The sequence below is a fragment of the Lutra lutra genome, chromosome 2, assembly GCF_902655055.1.
Source record: "Lutra lutra chromosome 2, mLutLut1.2, whole genome shotgun sequence".
In the NCBI taxonomy this organism is placed as follows: Eukaryota; Metazoa; Chordata; class Mammalia; order Carnivora; family Mustelidae; genus Lutra; species Lutra lutra.
In genome coordinates, this window is record NC_062279.1 from 142,885,941 (window position 1) to 142,906,601 (window position 20,661).

The 20,661-nt window shown below is 53.2% G+C and overlaps 1 protein-coding gene across 8 annotated transcripts in view; it reads left to right on the plus strand.

Moving 5' to 3' along the window:
- The window catches only part of RGS12 (regulator of G protein signaling 12), a 105,317-nt gene that overhangs the window by 67,547 nt on the left and 17,109 nt on the right, over positions 1-20,661 (plus strand). For all 8 annotated transcript variants that reach the window (XR_007125262.1, XM_047718727.1, XM_047718728.1 and 5 more), the window contains 5 exons: positions 16,820-16,989; positions 17,520-17,612; positions 18,356-18,499; positions 19,044-19,223; positions 19,584-19,737. Coding sequence is in view for 7 of the 8 variants with exons in the window: in XM_047718727.1 (XP_047574683.1) it covers positions 16,820-16,989; positions 17,520-17,612; positions 18,356-18,499; positions 19,044-19,223; positions 19,584-19,737 (741 nt within the window). In the remaining variant the exon portion in view is untranslated. The remainder of the gene's footprint in view (positions 1-16,819; positions 16,990-17,519; positions 17,613-18,355; positions 18,500-19,043; positions 19,224-19,583; positions 19,738-20,661) is intronic.

Consider the following 20,661-nt stretch of genomic DNA (forward strand, 5'->3'; position numbering starts at 1 on the left):
CTCACTGGTCTCTTTTCCATCATGAATCAGAGTCTTACATTGAATATGGTCCAGTTTTTGAGAACTGTTGTTGTTGGTCTGTTTTGCCTAGTTTTCCATAATATGTGGTGAGATGGGAAGTCTGGTCCCCATTACTCCATCATGGCCAGACACAGAATTCTTGTGATACAATTTTTTTCACTATAATTGGGAGTGTATGGTCTCTCAAATTCTAAACAAAACTCAAGCCAGGACACTTTCCTGCACAAAGAACTTTCGTGAGTTCCCATTACCTATAGGATAAAAGCTGCCCTCACAACCCAGAAAGAGTGGGTTCTCATCCCCCCAGTCTTGTCCCTGATGTATCCAGTCCTGGGTCAGTGTTGGCATTTGAAAGAGCCAATGAATGAGCGACACCGAAGTCTGGAACCCAGTAAGCTTGGGCTACCTTCACATTCCTGTGATATCCTGGTAGAATTTATTGAGGCCACCAGAGTGAACTAGTGAAATGAATGAGGAACTCTTGCCCTGACTCTACCAGACGGGTCTCCTGTGGCCATCATAACTAGGCTCTTCCTCCCCCTTGGGGGAGAGCCCATGTCTCCGGCACGACCCAGTCCTCTCTAGGAACGAGAGCAGGCCCCTCAGGAGGGGTTCCTGGCTCATGGAGCACCGTACCGAGAAACACTGGGGGCCTGGATGCCTTTCCTCGGGCCAGGAGGGACTCTCCTAGGTGCTTCCATGCTTGAACCCTCCCTGCGAGCAGACGGCTCCCAGTTTGCAGGTCACCAGCCTCTCAGGTATCAGAGGGGCAGAGCATCTGAGCCTCTCGGTCTGGTGGCTATGTACCCGTGCGCCCACTAAGCGGCAGGTGGACAGAGGCCCATCACGGGTTGTCCTGCAGCTTCAGCTCAGGCGTGTCAGCGCGTTGCTACCACCAGAAGCAAATCTGTGTCCCCTCACTCATCCCAGTTCTTGAGGGTGAAAAGCTCTTACGCATGTTTGCAGTGTGGCTGAGTCTGATTGTCCTGATCTAATGTCCTCTTTCCCCAGCTTTATAAAGTCAGCCCTTTGAGTTAGTTCCCATCCCTCCAGCTCCAGCTCACTGACCCAGCAGTGAGAGGTCTGTAGAACTCACTGTGGAGACCTGGCTGCAATCTGGAAGGAAGGCGTCGGCCCCAGGTTGAGTTTGGCCGGGCTCCCTGCGTCTGTCCCACTGGTGGCTGGAGGAGGTGAGGGACCAGAGCCCCTGCCCCACGCACAGTATGCCCTCGGCCCCCTCTGCCAGCTTTGCTCACATGTGGCCTCTCCATGCTCAGACCCGGGCTCTTTCCGGGCATACCTCTGTTCGCTCCAGCAGACTGTGTGCCGGTCACCATCCCCGCTGCTGGGTAAAGGCAAGAGCGCAGATGCTCAGTTATCTGCCCCTCTCCCCGCTGATGCAGCTGCTTGGAACACGCATGGGACAGTCCTCACTTAGGACAGCTCCCCATTTTTGTTCCTAACGACAAGTCTCAAAACTCAACTTTGGCTGATTTGAATATAGAAATGGTCGATAACAACTACAGAAAGGAATATCAAATTATTCTAATTAGAATAGTTAGTTTCATTATACAAAGTTACATTTTACATTATAAGATACTAATTTGGAGAGGTTACTCTTTCTTCTTTTCTCATGTTTCATGATAATATTCCATCCAGATCCCTCCGATGTGTTTTTGTCACACCTGCTCTTCAATCCATGAAAACTTTTCCTTGGAGAGTAAGCCACACACTGTAAGTCTGCACACCAGCGGCAAGAGGCCTGAGGACTGTCCACAGCATGAGCGTACCGTGTTACCAGCCCCTGGAAGCCCCTCGTCCCCCTTTCCAGTCCCAGACTCCAAAGCAGACCAGTAGCCTGATGGCTGACACCATTGCTCCATTTGCCTATTTTTGACCTTGAACACAATGCACTCATGGCACACATCCTCCTCTGCGTCCAGCTGCTGCTGTTTACTCGAGGCTTGTGGGTTTTAGGTTTTATACGTGTTGTGCATATCAGTAAACGTTCATTCTCATGGCCACAGCCACAAGTCCACGGGACTGCTGCTGACATTTCCCTGAGTTCTGACCTCTGGCCATCGCTGGTGGTGTGCCGTCAGGCCTGTGTGGGATTCGAGGTGGCTGTCCACGAACACTTCTGCTGTGACAGGCTGGCGCGCAGTGCGGGCACATACGGTGCTATAGTAAACACAGTGTTCCGGAACGGTTCCACCATGTGTACGCCAACCAGCACGTGTGGAGTCATATCCTCGCCACACTTGACGTTGTCTGTTTGCATCTTAGCCTCAAGGAGGGGTTATGGGCATCGGGTCATGGTTTGTGTTTGTGGTTCCCTGGTGACGCATGAGCTGAGCGCCTTCCATGGTTTTGGCCGCTTGGATATCCTCTTTGGGAAGTACCTGTGCAAGAGTTTTGCTCATTTTTCTATCAGATCGCCAGTCTTCCCTTATTGATTTGTAGAAAATTTAAAGAAGTTTTGTCTTGACTTTACGTGTGCAGGAAGCCCCTCTGTGGCTTATCTGTTCATTCTGCTGGTGGTATCTTCCGCTGACCAAAGCGTTTCATCTTACAGTCATCCAGTTTGTCATTTTTCTGTTCTGGCGATACTTTTTATGTCCTTTTGGAGCGGGCCTTGCCTGTGCCGTGACCGTGCAGGTAAAACCATTGTTTTAGTGTTTCCCACTGACATCTCAGATCCCCTGGAAGCGGTTTCTTGGGCACAGTGTGAGTCAGGGGATGAGACTTGTCTGTCCGTCTTTGGTCCAGCTGGCCTGGCCCCAGGTGTTGCATTGCTGATCCTCTCCCTCTTTATCGGGTAATCATATCTTTGTGGGTCTGTTTCTGGCCTCTGTCTTTTGTTCCATTGGCCTCTTTGTCTGTCATTGGGTCGACACTTCGTGCCATAATTACTCTCACTCTTGGTGCATTGTGAGATTTGTGGTGTGTTCTCAGCCTTGTGTGCCTTCAGGATCGCTCCTGCTCTTCCCGGCCCCAGGCATTTGCCCGTGCATCTCAGAGCCAGCATGTGCGTCCCTGGCCATGCTCCAGTCATCTTTGCTTCTGTTTCAGCTGGGTGAGACCTAGCACTTCGGAGTGACGCTTCCTCTGCAAATGTTAGTTTAAAGCCACAAATGGCCATTGACATTAAGACTGCTGGGTTTAAAAATTTGTTTTGTAACCATGCATTTGTGATCTCCGTTATGTAGCTGCTTACTGCCTTGCTCTATAAAAATCTTGAGGTCATTCCCCAGGAATAAAAACTAAATCTGGCTTGGTTTATTTGTCTTTTAACGAACTATTTCTTTTTAGCTGACTGATCTCCATAAATATCTAAAACCAGGATTAACTGAGATGATTTCAGGCTAATGCGTCACCCTCGGATAGATTCCATCGTCCAAAAGAAGGTGAGGGAGAATCCTGCAACGTCTGAGGCTTTTTGAGGATTTGGATATAAGGTGGCCCATCACATCAGAGAGAAGCCACTGGAAAGGCCACACCTGCCTGTGGGTAATTGGTGGACCGTGGCCAGATGTGATGCCATTTCGGGTGGCAGAGGTTTGGGGCTTAACCCAGCTAGAGGGCAGCATGGCCGGGCAAAGCTCAACCTGGAACATGAATTGAGCTTAGCCCTAGTATGGGTTTGGGGAGACGGGGAGTCAGGAGAAGCCAAGAAGGGGCAGCTAGGGGCAGCGGGGAAGCTGAGAGAGAATGCCCGTGTCCGTAGGGGAATCGTGGAGCGAGGAGACAGGGTCCCCAAGCCGACTTCTGCATTTTTGCTTTGGTGCCTAGGGGGACGATCATGGCATTTGCAAGGAGAGGAAGGAGTAGGATGGGAAGAAACGGACAACGGGGCAATAGCAAGAGTTCTGCTATGGACCTGGGATTTTCGAGATGCTCACTCAATGTCCAAGGGGAGATGTTGTGTAGACATTTGGATAAACAGATACAGAATGCAGAAAGTCCGGGAGTCAACCGTGCATCAGTGGAGTTGAATGCCTGGATAAACTTGTAGAGTTAGAGATGGAGCAGAAAAGGCACGTCGCAAACCTTCGGGGTGAGTTGGGGGCTGGAGTTTGAGAGGCAGCGGGGCGCACAGTGAGGTCACATCCCATCTCTGCCCCCGGCGGTGTGGCTCAGTGCTCCCATCTGCACACTGGGAGCCCGGGACCGAGCTCAAAGAGTTCTCAGGAGAATTAAGGGGGTGAGTGCACACAGTGAGTGAGCCACTCCTGGCCCATAATCACCGGCCGTGGCGACCGGGTTGCTGCTGTTAGTGTTGCTGTTGTTGCTCTGATCACATTTCAGTATAACTGAAGGCCAGAAGCAGCTACAGCCGCCCAGGGGAACTGGGTGGAGAAGGAGCCTAGGACAGTTCCTGAAGGTGGTTTCCGGATGGATGGGATGAAAAAAGCCTCAAACAGTACAAAATCCCCACCAAGACTGTTGCAAGTCCAATTTTAAAACAAACAACCCTGGCAGATTGAAATATGTAAATGAAAGAAGACATAACAGACAGATACTAAGGAAGAAAAACTGGTCTGAGAATGTGGATCTCAGACAAAATAACTCAAAGTAAAAAAAAAATGTAAGGAGAGAAGCTCTGTGCACCAAAAATAGAGCATCTTATTTATAAAGGAAACTTAGACGGGACCACCATACGCATGGACGTGTACTCCTGGGGAGAGACTGTGATGGACCTTTCTTGGAAAGTAAGAGATCAAGCCGGTAAATAAATGGAAAAATAAACTCTAATAAGTATATATAGAACTTTATGCCCATAAGAGACTCTCCTTTTTCCCAGAGGTATGTGAAATATTAACCCAAGTTGAGTATATCCTATACCACAGATGGATTGTTATAGATTTTAAAAATCTTGGGGCGCCTGGGTGGCTTAATGGGTTAAAGCCTCTGCCTTCAGCTCAGGTCATGATCTCAGAGTCCTGGGATCAGGCCCCACAACAGGCTGTCTGCTCCTCGGAGAGCCTGCTTCCTCCTCTGTCTCTCTGCCTGCCTCTCTGCCTACTTGTGATCTCTGTCTGTCAAATAAAAAAATAAAAAGTAAAAAAATAAAAAAAATCTTTGGAGCGCACAGAGCACATCTGCTGACAGCATTGTAATTAAATAGATGCCAATCACGAAAAAGACAATAAAAAATAATCCACTGGAAATTTCAGAGCTACACTTCTAAATAATCTTTGGGTCAAGGAGAACATTAAACTGGAAATTACAATGCAATTTAGAACTGCTTCCCAATCTTAGTGCTGCATGTTAACACCATGGGATGTAACCAAAGTGGTTTTCAGAGAAAATCTCATAGCATTAAATGTATATATTATAAAAATGAGAGGTTAGAAAACGCAGGAGCTAAACTTTCAACATAAGAAGGTAGGAAAACAGAACAGAAAAATAAGTGCAAATTAAGATTAAGGAAGTAATAAAGCAGAAACTAACGAACCATTTATTCATTTAGCAATTACATTTTGAGCTCCTCCTTTCTCCTGCTTTTTTCTAAAAACTGTTTTAGGCACTGGGGATACATTTGCAAACAAAACAGGGTCCCTGTCTTCGTGGGCCATAGGAACAGATTGTGCTGTGTTACTGGAGTAAAAGGATAAAACCCTATGATTATCACAATAGAGGCTAAATGAGTATCTGATAGAATTGCCCACTCTGATTTTTTAAAAGTTATACTTGATGGATAAACATTAGAAGCGTTCTCATTAGAGCTAGGAATAAGGCAAGGATATTCCCTGTCTCAGCAACTATGTAACAGTGTATTGGGAATTCTGGCCAGCAGTGTTAAGGCAAGAAAAAGAAATAAGTTTAAAAAGCTTGGAGAGGGGGCGCCTGGGTGGCTCAATGGGTTAAAACCTCTGCCTTTGACGCAGGTCATGATCTCAGGGTCCTGGGGTCGAGCCCCGCATCAGGCTCTCTGCTCAGCAGGGAGCCTCCTTCCCCCGCAGCCGCCTGCCCCTCTGCCTACTTGTCATCTCTGTCAAATAAATAAATAAAATCTTAAAAAAAAAAAAAAAAAGCTTGGAGAGGAGGAAACCAAATTATCATTATTCTTGAATGATATTAGTATCGAAATAAAACCCCCAAAGCACGTCAGTCACATGACCAGGATTTTCAGAACTAATGTAATTCGGAAAGATAAAAATTAGTAGCTCTCCTAAACAATACACATTGTTTCTGTGGGAACATATTTATGTTGGTAAAGGCATTAAGAAATATCTGGAAAGATCAACACCAAATTAATAAGATGGGTTTTCTCTGGAGAGGGAAGATAGGGCAGGGATTTTAGGTAATGATCAATAGAGATCTTTGATTTAGGTTTAGATATTTTTGAAGGAGAAAATATTTCATGAGTCGTGAGTTAAAACCACAAGATACATATAATAGGAAGTTATTTGCCTTTTAGCCTGTCCCCTGTAGGGAGGGGAGTTCCCAGCCGGGAAGACTGGGGCTCTCATTCAGCCAGGCAGCGGGACTCCAGAACCCACAGGACAGGGCTCGCTGCAGAGCAGACCTTCAACAGATACTATCAAATCAGTGAGAGCCCAAGATGGCCCACTGACCTCCCATCCATCTTAAATGTCCCCACCCAGTCTAAGGAAGAAAAAGTAGAGAATGGGCTCCCCAAATAGCCGATCCCTGCTCATCTGCTCATCCCCTAGAAGAGTCAGCCTGGCAATTCCCCACGGCCAGCCTTCGAGGTGGGCAACCCAGGCTCTAGTAATACCGCTGGAGGGACGGTCTGCTGGCCGAGGTCCCGGGAGCCTTGCTGCCTCCTGCCGCTGGAGGAGGAGTGGGGTGGGGGGGGGGTGGGGTGGCCAAAGGCCCCCAGGGAACATGGACTCAGCATGGGGACCAGATTTTTGGAACCCAGTTTTGGACAAGGAACTTTTTATACGTGATTGCTTTCTTTGGAATCCGTAAAAGAGACACAGATACTCCTCGTGTTTAGTTTTCTGTCGTACCATCTTCACTGAAACTCTGTGACTCCATCACTGCCCCCAGAAAGCCCTGGCTTATGGCTGCTCTGGGATTACCTGTAAACCCGGTCTCTTCCTTTCTCCCATGATGATCTTTCTTGCACTCGCAGGAGTGGTCCCCAAGTGCCGTCTCCGGGGGAGGATGTTCCTGCTGCAAGCATCCTTTAGGGTTGCATGTGTGCAATCCTTTTCCTTCCTTGGGGGCCAGTGCTTCGGCCCCCAGGCCTGTTGGGGAAAGTGCCCCTGCCCTGTCTCCCCCTGCTCCATGGCGGTGGAGGCCAAGGGCCCGTCGCTGTGCCTTTGGCCTTCCGTGTGGGTGGCCCTGCCTCAGCTGTGGGGAGGGTTTAGCGGCATTTTGCGTCTTCCTCATGGAGCTCGAATTTGGGGTTCTTGGGCTTGTGCATCGGGCAGCGGCTGCAGCTGGGAGAGCCATGCTCCCTGTGTGGCCTTTGGCACCAGGATAAAAGAGCGCTGCCTTCATAGAGGATACGTGTTTTTTTCCAGTGGAATAAAATTAATTAATTTCACAGAGAATTAACTAGTAAGTGAATCAGGCACATTTGTTTAGGTTCAAACCAGTGTAATAAATGAATTTGATGGTGGCTCATCTTTGAAAAATGTCCCGCGTCCCCTTTTCAGAGTCCTGGAGACTCCCTGTGGTCGGATGCCACCTTCAGCCTGCCAGCCACTTGTGGTCGTTAGTGGATGGCTCTGAGACCAGAATCCTGCAAATTCAGTGTGACAAGTGATAAGATGCACCCGTCTCCGCTTGTCGCCTCACACTTCCCACACTGACCCTTTTCGGTTACTGTTCTGCCCACTCACGTGGCCTCGGGAGCTCCCGCAGCATTTTCACCCATCTGCTTGGCATTTCACTCTCCAGGACTTGTGTCATTTCAGACGTGGAGAGTGGGTCTCGCTGCTCACTTCCAGAACAGTGAGAAATGAGACTTGGAGTTCCAACTGCGGAAAGGCTCGGAATGTCGAGTTCCCCTGTTTGGGCCCATGTGTGTTCGTGCCCCCGGGCCTCCCTGTGAATTGCAGTGTGTCTTTACCTTCCCTGCAGAGCTGTGTCTTCTGGCCGTGGGGCACCAGGGGCCTCACCGTGGAACAGGTGCCCGGGCGCACGGCCCCGTCCCTGGTCACGGTCACGCAGGTGCCGGAAAGTTCTCTGACCCTGCAACTTCATGCATAAGTTAGGTGATTGTATGAGAGCAAGAGTTTCCAGACATGTCTTGAGGAAGGGCTTATAGGCTTCCAGAATTGTTCTCTGATGATCAGTGGGGCTCCGTACATCACTGTTGGCCCACTTGGTCCGTCTGTGCCCTCTTCCACCCCCAGCTACACTGGCCCGCTCAGATGCATTCCATATACGATTTCTCGGGGTGCGGGGGTGGCCTTGCTCTTTTAAATTTGTTGGTAACTAGGGAATGAAGTGAATACTCTTCAGTCCAGAGAGTGACTGCTTTGGGGATAAGGGGACAGTCTTGGATACATGGCTGATGGGGGTAGAGCTGGGGTGGGAAGAGAAGGCGGTGGGGTGCAGCCCCCCCCCCAATCTGCCACATTTCGGTGCAGAGCTCGGACGGCTGAGTTCCAGATTCTAAATTCAGATCTGCTCTTCCAGGCTGAAGGTAGGCTAATAGAATGTAGCTTCTTTATTTAGCAGGATGGCCACTCCTCCCATGCTTTTTCAGTGTTTAGTTACATAGTTTGAATTCCTTTATTCATGTTCTGGCCCCAGACCCTGCAAATGTCAGTTTCTGCCCTAATAGGAAAATCGAGGCACAGAGGTCTCTGAACCCACTCACTGCCCACAGACGGTACCACCATCCTGGGGCCTGAGTCTCCATATGGGCTCCCCCTCCAGCTGAATTTCACCGTCGTAGTGACCCGGTGGCAGGCATCCTCAAGACCTTCTTGGCTTAAAGAGAGGACAGGTTCGCTTGGTGAGTTAGCTCAGGCTTGAAAAGGTGGATGAAAGGTGATTTTGAAACTCACCCAGTCCTACACCAAAGACTGTGCATTTGACTCTGTGTTTCTTTTATCTGAGAAAAAGAACTAGACAGAAAGATTGACCGCAGGTAGTAGGTGTGGTTTTCTCGGTGGTATGAGTTAGCCCTTCTGACATGATCTTGTAGAGGGTCCAGGTGTATTCTGGGCTTTAGTAAATGAGTGACTATGACCCAGGACAGTGGGAGCCCAGCTCCCCGCAGCTGGGGAGGGAGTCCCAGGATAGCAGAATGTGCTTGGGCTTGGGTCGGAGTTGGAGGTGTCAGTGTGAACTCATGGTTCTAGTCGATGTGCGGACATACGTGGAAATGCCCGTGTGGCTCTGTGTGCGCATGCATCTCATTCCTAGCTCTGTCCACTGGAAAGTTCTGGAAGCAGTGAGACCGGCCATGGCAGTAGGCACCCTTCTTGTGCAATGCTTGGTGCCCGAACCACTCTTCAGTGAAAGGAACCATCTGCCCCTCAAGCCCAGCCTCACCTGTGGGTCTGGAGCAAGGAAAGCACACTTGAAAATCGGGAGACACTCAGTGTGCGTGCAGGCTCCCCAGAAGGACACAGGGGCCAGTGCCGAGGGAGGCGGAACAGACAGAAAAGAGGAGGAGAAAACACCGCAGATATGTATGGATTGTAAGCTATGGAATAAAATAAAAGTCCACTGAGGGCCTGCTCTTCTAAATAAAGGACTTTGTAAAGATGGGGAAGAAAGGAAAGCTCTGCCTTACAGTGGACTATGGACCAAAAGTGGAGGAGGATGGTGGCCGCGGGGCAGGTGGGGGACCAGATGCTCCCATCACCACCCCCTGCTCCCCAGGAGACAGTCCTGTGGTGGGGAGAGCAGGTGCCCCACCAAGACATCACCGGGGTTGCAGTGAACTGGCATTCTGTGCTTCCTAAGGACAGGTGCCGAGAAAGTCACACGTGACTTCCTGAGGATTCCCACCAAATCGTGAGGAAGCCTCAGACAGCTCCCACCGAGGGGCAGTCTAGAAAATAACGGCCAGGATAGAAGTCTGGAAACACAAAGGCTGGGAGTTTTTAGAGAGACAGGACAGCTCTGGGGTCCTGAATTTAGTCCTGGGCTGAGCTGGGGAAACAGCTGGAAAGGACCTTGTAGTTGACTTTGAAATACAGACTGCTGCTTTCCCCAGGTTTGGTCACTGTGCTGTGTTGGTGGAGGAGAGTGTCCTTGTTCTTTGGAAATGCACACTGAAGTATTTAGGGGCAAAGAAGGGCGCCATCTCCAAATAAAGCCAGCAGCTTGGGCTGTGTGTGTGCATGCGTGCACACATGTATGTGTGTGGATAAGTGGATGGGAGGGAGGGGGAGAGACGGGATGATCTAGCAAATAGGGCGTTGTAGGTAGAGGTCCGGCTAATCTGGGTAGAGGGTGTGCAGGAGTTCCTTTTACTATTCTTGTCACCTTCCTGCAAGTTTGAAAGTATATGAAAGGGGCAGGTGTTTGCACACACCTGCTGGTTCAGCCCCCGCCCCCTCCAACCCCGTGCATCCCTGTCTGGCCCAGCTGCACCAAGGGCTCTTGCTCTCGGAGCCCGACACGCCAGCTGTGGCTCCAGGAACGCTGGCCCTTCACCTGCTCTGGCCTCGTGCACATGGGGGCCCGTGGCCCGGAAACCCTAGAGCCGGGACGGAGCAGAGCCCTCTCCTATGCTCTGCTGCCTCCCTGGCGAGTGGTGGTGGGGCGTCTTCCTGTGCTTCAGAAATGTGAGGCCAGAAAGGACGTTGATGGGGAGGCAGGAACAGCAGGGACCCCGCTTTATCTCTCTGTCCTCCCGGAACTGTCAGGAGCCGCTGAACACCTGCTCAGGAGAACTGCGCATGCGGCCGTGTGCCCACATCCGAGCGGAGCCGGCGGGCTGGACCTCACCTGAAGCCGATCCTGCCCCTGCAGGTTTTGTGAATAAAGCGTCCCTGCTTCTGCTGAAGATGCGCTGCTTTCTGACCTGACTCCATACTTATTCCTGAGCGCCCTGCGGTTTGGGGTGAACTCTCTGTTCTCATTTTGAAAAGACAGGCCTTTTATGGGTCTTAGAAAACTTCTCAGATACAGCAGGAAATCTGAGTTCAAAGCCTCACAGTTATCACAAAAAGCTGTGAGTATTTGTTCTTTTCTGTTCCCAGCGCGTTTTACGGAAAGCGCACTGTGTCGGGCCGGCAGCCTGCCGGAAGCCTCCCCCGTGGGCACGGGTGCCTCCAGCCGGCGCGCCGCTTCTGCAGCCGAGCTCTGCTCTGCTCTGCCCGACTAAATAATTCAGGTTCCGCGAGCAGCCACGGGCTAAAGGTCTGGCCGTGAATTATGCATGTGGCTTCTGGGATGCTTTGTGTTGGCTACACTATTGGTTTCCTCTGCGCGCACCCGAAGGGGGAGCATCGCCTTTGTCGGCCCTGCCCAGCAAACCCGGTCGCTGGGGAGTGTGCTAACCGGCCTCCTTGGGGAGCGTGAGCTGGGAACAATGTCTCTGTGTGTGGCCCGAGCCTTTGCCCAGGGCCCTGGGGCTGTGCCGGCTGACCCTGGTATGGACTCGGAGGGGTGGTTTGCGGTGAATGGTTGGAAGTATTTGGTTAAGTGGCATCACAGTGGCTCTTATCAGCTCTACCCAGGTAAAGTCCCTTGTGGTCTGCGCGCCTTGTCATGCTTGTCGGGGCTGGCTGACCTGAGCAGCTACAGGTATGTTTGCTGGGAGGCTCAGGTGGCCGGGGGCAAGTGGCCCAGGACCCTGACCCTCGAGTTGTGATTTGCACACTTCAGGGATGTGAGCTCAGGGTTTGGATGGGGTGTTCTGGTGAGATAACGGGCTCAAGCTGTGTGGTGTGGAATTAGCTATAAAATCATAATCCCAAGGCATTGTCGATACGTGTATAACCTGTAACGTGCACGGTTATCGGGCCAGTGTAAAGAGGGTGACTTTTCCCAGTTTTCAGCACATCTCAAGTGGATTTTAAAAAATTTCTCACCAAGAAAGCATTTCTTTGACTCAAACAAAAAAGAAACCAAGCCTCAGGGAACGTTCTCTAGTCTGAGGCTCTAACGCGGCAGATCTGCTGTTTTCTCCTTGCTCGGAGCAAGAGAGGGGCTCGGGGGGTGGGGTGGACTTGCGAGCCCTTCTCATCTCCTTGTCCTGTCTGGCCCTGGCCGTTAGGATCACCCCTTTCTCAAAGGGTCACTCTTGTCCATGCTGGAAAACAAGTGCAGAGTGAGTCTGAAGGTGGAGGTAGGAAATTCAGGCTTTGATGGTGCGTCTCAAGAGCAGGGTGCCGGGCCCCATGTGGTGAGGACATGTGCAGGGTGCTGGGATTTGAAGCCCGCTGGAGCAGCACCCACTCCCTCCCCCTCCCAGGGCGCTGGCACCCACCATGTGCCTTCAGTCAAAGTTGCTAGGAGACCCTCTGGTGAGGAGAGCTCGGGATGGACATGCTTACACAGCCAGCAATGGTCTCTGGTTTCCCTCCTTCGAAGACTGTGAGTGTTCCTCAAGATCTGGCCTTTGTGAGGGAGATGGCCAACTGTGTGGCCTGCCTCTCGGGGCTCAGGGAGCAGCTCCTTCGGGGTCCTTGCGTCCCCTGCTCCCTCTCCAAGCTCCACTAGCGCTGGAGTTGAGGCCCGGCGGGCATTCTCGTGGTTTCAATGAGAAACAAAACAGAAAGAAACAAAAGGAGACCGTGGGAAGGAGCCTCAGCTTTTCCTCCCGCGGGATGCAGGGAGCCTGGTGGCAAGATGACCCTCCCCGTCTCTGGTGGGGGGGGGGGGGGGGGAAGTGGGCCGTGAGAGCCAGCCCCTTGCCCGCCTGGCCCGCTGGCCTGCAGGAGGAGTGGGTATGCAAACCATGGGGGCAGGGAGACTCTTCCCTACATTGCCTACATGTCCTGTGCCTGTGTGTGTGCGCACCTCAGCCTGCCTCCTGCCCAACAGTCCGCGCCCGCCACCCTGAGGGAGCACCAGGGTCATGGTGGGGCATGCATGCGGGGTGGCTGAGGCACCAGGAGTGTCCTAACTTAATTTTAAAGCTTCTTTCTCCACTAGGCTTTTGAAGTGTTAGCTGTTGAGCTGTGAGTCTTTTTTTTTAAGATTTTATTTATTTATTTGACAGAGAGAGCTCACGAGTAGACGGAGAGGCAGGCAGAGAGAGAGAGAGGGAAGCAGGTTCCCTGAGCTGTGAGTCTTAAAAAAAAATTGGTATTTGCAGGTTTCATAAAAATGAGTTCCGTCAACAGATGGGTCACTTTTCACTTCCGAGTTCTGTTCAGCCGCGTCTTTCCTCGTCCAGGCTCAGGCCGTGGCCCACAGCACCTGCCCGGCCCAGGGCGGGGTGCCAGGCTCCCCTCCTTGCTCCTGCCCTGCGTGGTCTGGCAGCGAGGAGGGCAGGTGTTCCAGATCTGCTGGCCACTTTGCTGGAATCCAGACACCAGGAAATCAGAAAGCTCCTCCACCCATGATGGGGTTCAGCTGCTCTGTCTGCAGTCTGTGGCCAGTCTTCTGGCGTGCTCCCCTGCCCTCACAGCCCCCATCTACCTGCCCCCTCCTGCAGGCTGCCTTGTCCCTTAGCCAGGCCAACGGACCTGTGAAGGAGTGTCTTCTTGACCTTCCTTTGTTCTTCACTGCCCCCCAGAATGCAGTCTGTGTGTCATTTTCCCCTATGCCCAGACACACTGGCCCTGAGCCATGCCTCTTCTGTCCCAGGGCCTTTGCACATCTGGCCACTCACTGAAGGCTCTTCCAGGTCCTCTGAGGCCAGTTACCTTTTGTCCACCCCTCAGTTCTCAGTTCAGCCTTCGTTGCCTCCAGGAAGGAAAGGCCAGAGGAAGAATGTTTTGGTGCTCATACTTAACAATATGTTTTGAAAGTTATTTTGTGAGGATCACCTCATTTATCAACATAAAATATAGCAGGAAAGTGCCTGCTGATTGCAAAGTTACCCTGCTAGGAAGGTACAAAATAGCTCGTCCACATCACCTTTAGCTCATGGAGGTGAGACTGAACACAGCGACACACGGCTTGGAGCCATCTCAAGCCCCCATGCAGTGACAGCCACGCCTTCCCTCCAGTTGTCTTTGGTTTCCACATCTCTCTCATTGGTGACGTGCAAGTGCCCTTAAGTGTAAAGAAAATCAGTCCTTCCTCTGTGGAGTGGATTGTGTGGATTCCCCCAGGCTTTGTCTTTTGACCCAGCTTATAGTGTCTTTAAACTTTTATTTCATTTTCATTTTTCATTGAGGTCCAGATGACAGGTGACGTTACGTGGGCTGAAGGTATACAGTGCGATGGTGTTCGTATATATAGTGAGGACAGTTGCCGCACATGTCTGGTTAATGTCTGTCACACACAGTCACATACTTTCCTTCTTAGGACGGGGACTTGTAAGATCTCTCTTCACCAGTTGTCTCTGCAGCATGGTGCTATGAGCTGTGCTCCCCGCGTGCCAAGACCTGTTTGTCTTGTAACTGGAAGCCCGTACCTTTGACCCTGAGCACCCCTCCCCGCACACTCCCCTCCCTCCCGCCCCACCAGCACCACCCACAGAGTTTGGTGCCGTCTGTCCCTTTAACCATCTTGTCATCTTGTCTCTCACGACTCTGGACTGGCGTCTTCCCTTCCAGAGTTTCTCTAATTTGAGGTTCTTGCCTTGAAACCTCTGGTTCAGATCCCCGAGGATCCCGACTTGATCACCTCTCCAGTGATTTTCCAGTTGTCCCCGCACTGTGTGGCCTTCTGTCACAGCCGTAAGTCCACAGCTGCGGTGTGGCGCCAGGTGGGGCTGACCCCGCCCCCTGGCTCTGGTTTGCTTTGTTTTCCTGGCATTTCACGTTTAGTCTTCCACGTGAACTTTCACGCTCAGCTCGTCTGGTGCTAATAAAACCTCTGTTGGGAAATCTGGGGGGAGGATTAACATCTGCGGGGCCCTGCCCCTCATTGCTGCGGCTACTGGACACAAATCAGAGGGCGCAGGGGTGCGTGTGAGCAGGAAATGGGCAGCTCTCACTTGGGGCGCTTCTGCGTGTGGGGATTGTGGAACAGAGTGATGCCAGGTGGTCCGTCTGGGTGACAGCGAGCGCAGTTGTCGAGTTCCCTGGGGGCCGGGCCGGGCTCAGACCCCTGGCAGCCGGCTGTGCTGCGCTCAGCATGGAGCCACCGGGCGGCCGTGCCGTGTGGTGAGCTTGGCATCTCGATGACAAACTCTGGGCCGGGGCCTCCCCTGTGGTCCTTGGTGAGTGGCACTGGCAGATTCTACCAGGAGGCTTTCGTCTCAAAAGTAACATGTACCGCACTGTGAATTCTGCTGGGCTGCCAAGAAGAATGAAAATTGTCTTTCTCTCATCTTGTTTCGTCTTCTGAATCTTATTTAAATTTTTGTTTATAGCGTGTAAGTTACTAGGTTACTCTTTGACTTTCTGTTTTTCTTTTCTTTTCCAATCTAAATGCTTTTTGAGCTTTGAATGACTCCTGCCCAAGTGTTTCTGGTTCCCACATGGGGCCCCTTTGACCGGATTCCTGCCTCTGCTTTCTTAGCCCTCTGTTCTCGGGGCTAGCAGGGCTGTGCCGTGGCCTCCTCCCGGCCTTCCAGGGCCCTGGTTGTGGCATGGCGGCCACAGGCTGGTCCTCTGCCTACTGCTGTCTCCGTGCAGCCATGGGCGGGCATCAGCCTAAAGGGTAGCAGGGCCTCAATGGTCATCACTTTCCCCACGGTTGGCCCCTCGTCACTAAGTAGAAGATGCATTTCCGGTTGGCCTAGAGCTAGAGCCAACAAACTATTCCCCTGGGCTCCTTCCTGCCACCAGCCCTAATGGCTGATTATGCATGGTGGGACAGGAGCATGGGATGTAGCCAACGAACACTGTTTCATTAGTTAGCTTTGCTCCTCCAAGCCTCACACCCATGCGGGTTAGGGGTGTCCTCTGTGGTTGGCAGGCCGTGGCTTGGCCTTGGGTCTCCATGGTGTTAGGACCTGCGGAGGGAACAGCCCCGTGTAGGATGGTGGGATGTGCTGTCTGTATTGAAGGGGATGCGTGCATGGCAGAATGTGTGTTCGATCCAGCTCCTGGCCAGTCTGGGCCCTTCCCTTGGGTTTTGCTCACCAGGCCTGCCCATGTGGGGACCGAGAGCCCCCATACGCTGCTCACATGAGATGGGAGATGGTGACACAGGGCTCCCGGAGCACCTCCTCTTCCTTTTGTGAAGAGAGTGGGTTATTCAGGAACTTGCCTAAAAGACAAAGGAATGCATGCTCTTTGGGGCTCTTCTGTAGATGCCCAGAGCCAGACTCCTGCGGCACATGTCGTGTTTTCCGCTCTGGATTCGCCTTTGATGAGTTGTCACAACACGTGTGGTTAGATAGACGTCTGGACGTTATGCTACACTTGCACATCGGGACCGTGCCCGTGCGGAACAGGGCGCATGTGTGAGCGTGTGCTTTCCTACAGCAGATGTTCCCTCCTGACACCGAGCGGCGTCCCAGGTCCTGGACACCCAATCTGGGCCCCTTTGCCTCTGCTCACCCCATGGGGATCACCCGGGAGCACTGTTGTGTGTGCGGCATGCCCTCAGCTGTGGACCTGTGGCGTGTGGCTGTGGTTGCCCCTCTCCTGGATCTGCGCCCCATTCCATGTCCGTAGAACGGCGCCGGGCGTGCTATAGGCACTTGGCGCGTGGTGTCGCCTGAGCACATGCTTTAGAGAAGGCAGGTTGGGGAGAGCCTCCCCCCGAAGGCTGGCCGGGTGCTGCTGGGCAGGTGTGGCAGACACACGTGCAGGTGAGGTGTGTGCTGGTCCCACAGAACTGACTGGCGCCGACCTGAAGGACTGCGTGAGCAACCACAGTCTGAGCAGCAATGCCAGCCTCCCCAGTGTGCAGAGCTGCCGGCGCCTGCGCGAGAGGAGGGCCGCCAGCTGGGCCGTGTCCTTTGAGCGCCTTCTGCAGGACCCTCTCGGAGTTCGCTACTTCTCTGTGAGTAGAGGGGTGTGGTGGGGCCCAGGGGTCCATGAGGACCCTTGGCCTGGGCTCCTCCGGCAGGACCCGGGACTCAGACCCCATGACGCCTACTGCAGGGGGGGTCTCCCCTGTCCACCTGCTCAGTACACTCGAGGCCAAGGAGCTGAAGGGGGCGCCCTGTGCCCAGCCTGGCCTTGGCTGTGTGCCAGGGAGCTCCCCGCAGCAAGGGGCAGGGGGGGTTCTTAGAAATGCTTGGAGGCCGCATGTGGCTAGGCCATCTAGGGGGAAGGGGCTCTCTGCCCTTGAGGAAGCCACTGGGAGCACGCCTGCGGTCCTTAAAGTGTGCAGTGTTTTGGTCCGGGGCACGTGGCTTCAGGTAATTTGGGGAGAGGTGCTCCCTCTCTACCCAGAGAGCCCTGATGTCTGTGAAAAGTGGGCACAAGGAAGAAGCCAGAGCACAGCAACAGCTCGGTGGGGGGCGGGGGGGGCAGATGCCGCGGTCACTACCAGCTCGAGTAAGGGCTCACGGATGGTGTCTTTCTTAGGATTTCCTGAGGAAGGAGTTCAGTGAAGAAAACATTTTATTCTGGCAGGCCTGTGAATACTTTAACCATGTGCCTGCACACGATAAAAAAGAGGTGAGTGTGTTTGTGCCCAGAGCATCAGATGGTGTCACCGTGGGCTAGCATCTAGTGTCCTCATACGATTTTGAAATGCTTCTTTTTCAGAATAAGGTTTTTCGTGTATATGATATTCAATCTTGCGTAAAAACGGTGTGTGTGTTAAACACCCTTCCCATGAATTGTTTCCCAGCACGCGTGCTGCTGCTCGGTGTGTTGAAAGGGGAGCTTAAATCCCCAGGCAGAAGAGCCCCTCACCATGTCCCTTTGTATGGCCTCGCTGCCCGTGCCGCCTGCACTGGCTGCTGAGCTCCCGTGGGCACGGGTCCCGGTGCATGCTGCAGCCCATGCGAGGCTGTCTGTGGTCCTCCACCTGCCACTGGTGGGGCCTCTTACCCGCTTGCCAAGCCTGGTGCTGTGCAGACTGAGCTCCCCCTCTGCTGAGGCCGCAGGCATGAGGCCCTGCACATGGATGGTGCCCCCGGACACCCCCCAGGCCTCAGCACCTGAGTCTCTGAACAGTTACAGAGCTCCTGAAAAAAGTCGGGGAGGAGCCTATTTGGTGAAAAGTTTTATACCGGCTCAGACTTTTATCTATTAATTTATTCAAGAAGGAACTATTTAAGGGGCCTCAAGAAAACACATCTCCAGTGCCTGGACCCACATCTGGCATTTGGAACGTGGAGGGACGGCAGCAGCACGCACGCATGTGGTGGGGAGGGGCTGGGCCCGTGCATCTCACTCACACGCATGTCCTTCAGCTCTCCTACAGGGCCCGGGAGATCTTCAGCAAGTTTCTGTGCAGCAAAGCCACCACCCCCGTCAACATCGATAGCCAGGCCCAGCTGGCGGACGACATCCTCAGCGCGCCTCACCCCGACATGTTTAAGGAGCAGCAGCTCCAGGTGACTGTGCCTCAGTTTCCTACGGGGACTCCTCCCAGGGCTCTCTCCGGGGCGGGGGGGAAGGGGGATTGCACTCGTGAGCCAGTCACCAGATGGGGCAGAGAGGTGCCAGTGGGCGTGTTGTGGCTGGAAGAAGCCCCAGAAGCCCCAGGTCCCCCACCAGGCTCTTGGGGAGCGGGCTGTATTTGGGGAGGGCCCCATCTTCGGCGACCTCTCACTGGCCTCTCCTGTGTCAGCTTTTGTGTGATGTCACAGATACGTGGAGTTGTTTAATCCTAGGGCGTCGCTGTGATTAAAAGGATACATGGGACCTAATATGTTTTAGAGCCTGTGTCCCACTGGCCCCCTCAGGGATGATGTCTGCTGCTCAGTCCCATGAATTACGTGGGGAAAACGGAGGGAAGTCCTTCCAAGGTTCTCACGTCCTGCTGGTCTGCAGTTACTCTGGGTTTCATTCTTATTTAACAAAGTAGAGCTTCTCCGGGCCCACACGTTAGCTAGCTAGCTGCTTCGGGAGCTGAACCGTGCTGCGTGTGCCCTGCAGATCTTCAACCTGATGAAGTTCGACAGCTACACCCGCTTTCTCAAGTCCCAGCTGTACCAAGAGTGCATCCTGGCTGAGGTAGAAGGCCGCTCACTCCCCGATGCGCAGCAGGTCCCCAGCAGCCCGGCCTCCAAGCACAGTGTCAGCTCTGAGCACTCTAGCGTGTCTACGCCGAAAAAGGTGCCTGCGCCCTGGCCATGTCCTCTCAGAGAGGGGAGCTGCCCTGTGGGGAGCAAGAGCAGAGGCCGCTGGGACGCAGCCCCCACTGGGACACAACCCCCCGCCAGGATGCAACCCCCCCATCCCCCGCAAGGACGCGGCCCTTCTGGGATGCAGCCCCCCCTCCCCGGGATTCACCCTGTGCCCGTGGCTGGGGGTAGGGGTTCTGGCCAGTGGCAGAGCTGCCCTGTGGCCGATGGAGGGCTGAGCTGTCCCACAGATAGCTTTACAGCTCTCCTCCGCTTCCTTTCTTTCCTTCCTTTCTTTCTTCTTCGTGTAACGATGAAATCATGTCATGTTAACATCTCCATTGGATGGCAGCTGAGCGGAAAATCAAAATCAGGACGATCCCTGAACGAAGAGCTGGGGGACGAGGACAGTGAGAAGAAGCGGAAAGGAGCGTTCTTCTCTTGGTCCAGGACCAGGAGCACTGGGCGGTCCCAGAAGAAGAAGGAGCATGGTGACCACGCAAATGGTTTGTGGTGTGCCGATGGGTATCCGGGAGGCGGCCCACTGGGGCACAGATGGAGTGGTGGGGCCAGGCCGGGAGGGCGCCTCTGGAGTGCTCAGAGCACAGTGCTGTGTCCTGCTGTGGCCCTGGGGTTGGGCCAGCCAGAGTGAACCAGGGCGGCAATAGTGCCTTTTGAAAAAGGGGTGAGGGTGCACGACAGTGCAGTCCTCCTCAGGCCAGGGCACCCTGCCGGGGTGGGCTTCCCATCCGGTCCTCTTCTGGCCTCTTATAGGAAACTGGGAGGAGAAGAAAAATAGCAGTGTCCTACCTGTGCACCCGGACCGCGCCTCGGCTTCCTGGCGAGGCTTTTTTCTAGGTGTGCATAGGGCTACGTGAGCCTTTGGCATTTCTTATTACTGTAAATCTGAAAGCCTTTCTAGAGATTTTATCCCTTTGTTTCTTTCTTGTGCGTAGCTCAGAAGATGGGGTGAGAGGGACAGGCTCGTCCTGGAAGGCGGGTCGGAGGCAATGAGAGCGCTTTCGGGATAAGGTGGAGAAAGATAGCAGTTGACACCAGGCATGAAAAAGCATGAAGCAGAAAAGCCTTGGAAGGATTTTCTCCTCGAGGGATTCTTGGGAAAGGGATTTCAGGAAATAACCCGTAGGCTCCAGGCCTGTGGTCCCCAAGTTTGGGGCATTTATGGAGACACCGCTGGCAGGGAACACCTGAGGATGAGAGGTGGTGGCAGCTCCCGGGATGGGGCCTGTCCCATGCCAGCCGGTCTGGATCAAATATGTTTGATCTCGTCCTCAGAACAGCCGGTGGACTCAGTCTTCTTGTGCCTATTGTACGGATGGTCGTGCCATGGGTGTGACTACAAGCATTCCTTCTAAAGGCCAGGCAGACAGACTTGCAGAACTCAATCAGTAGGAGACCGCTGTGGGGGC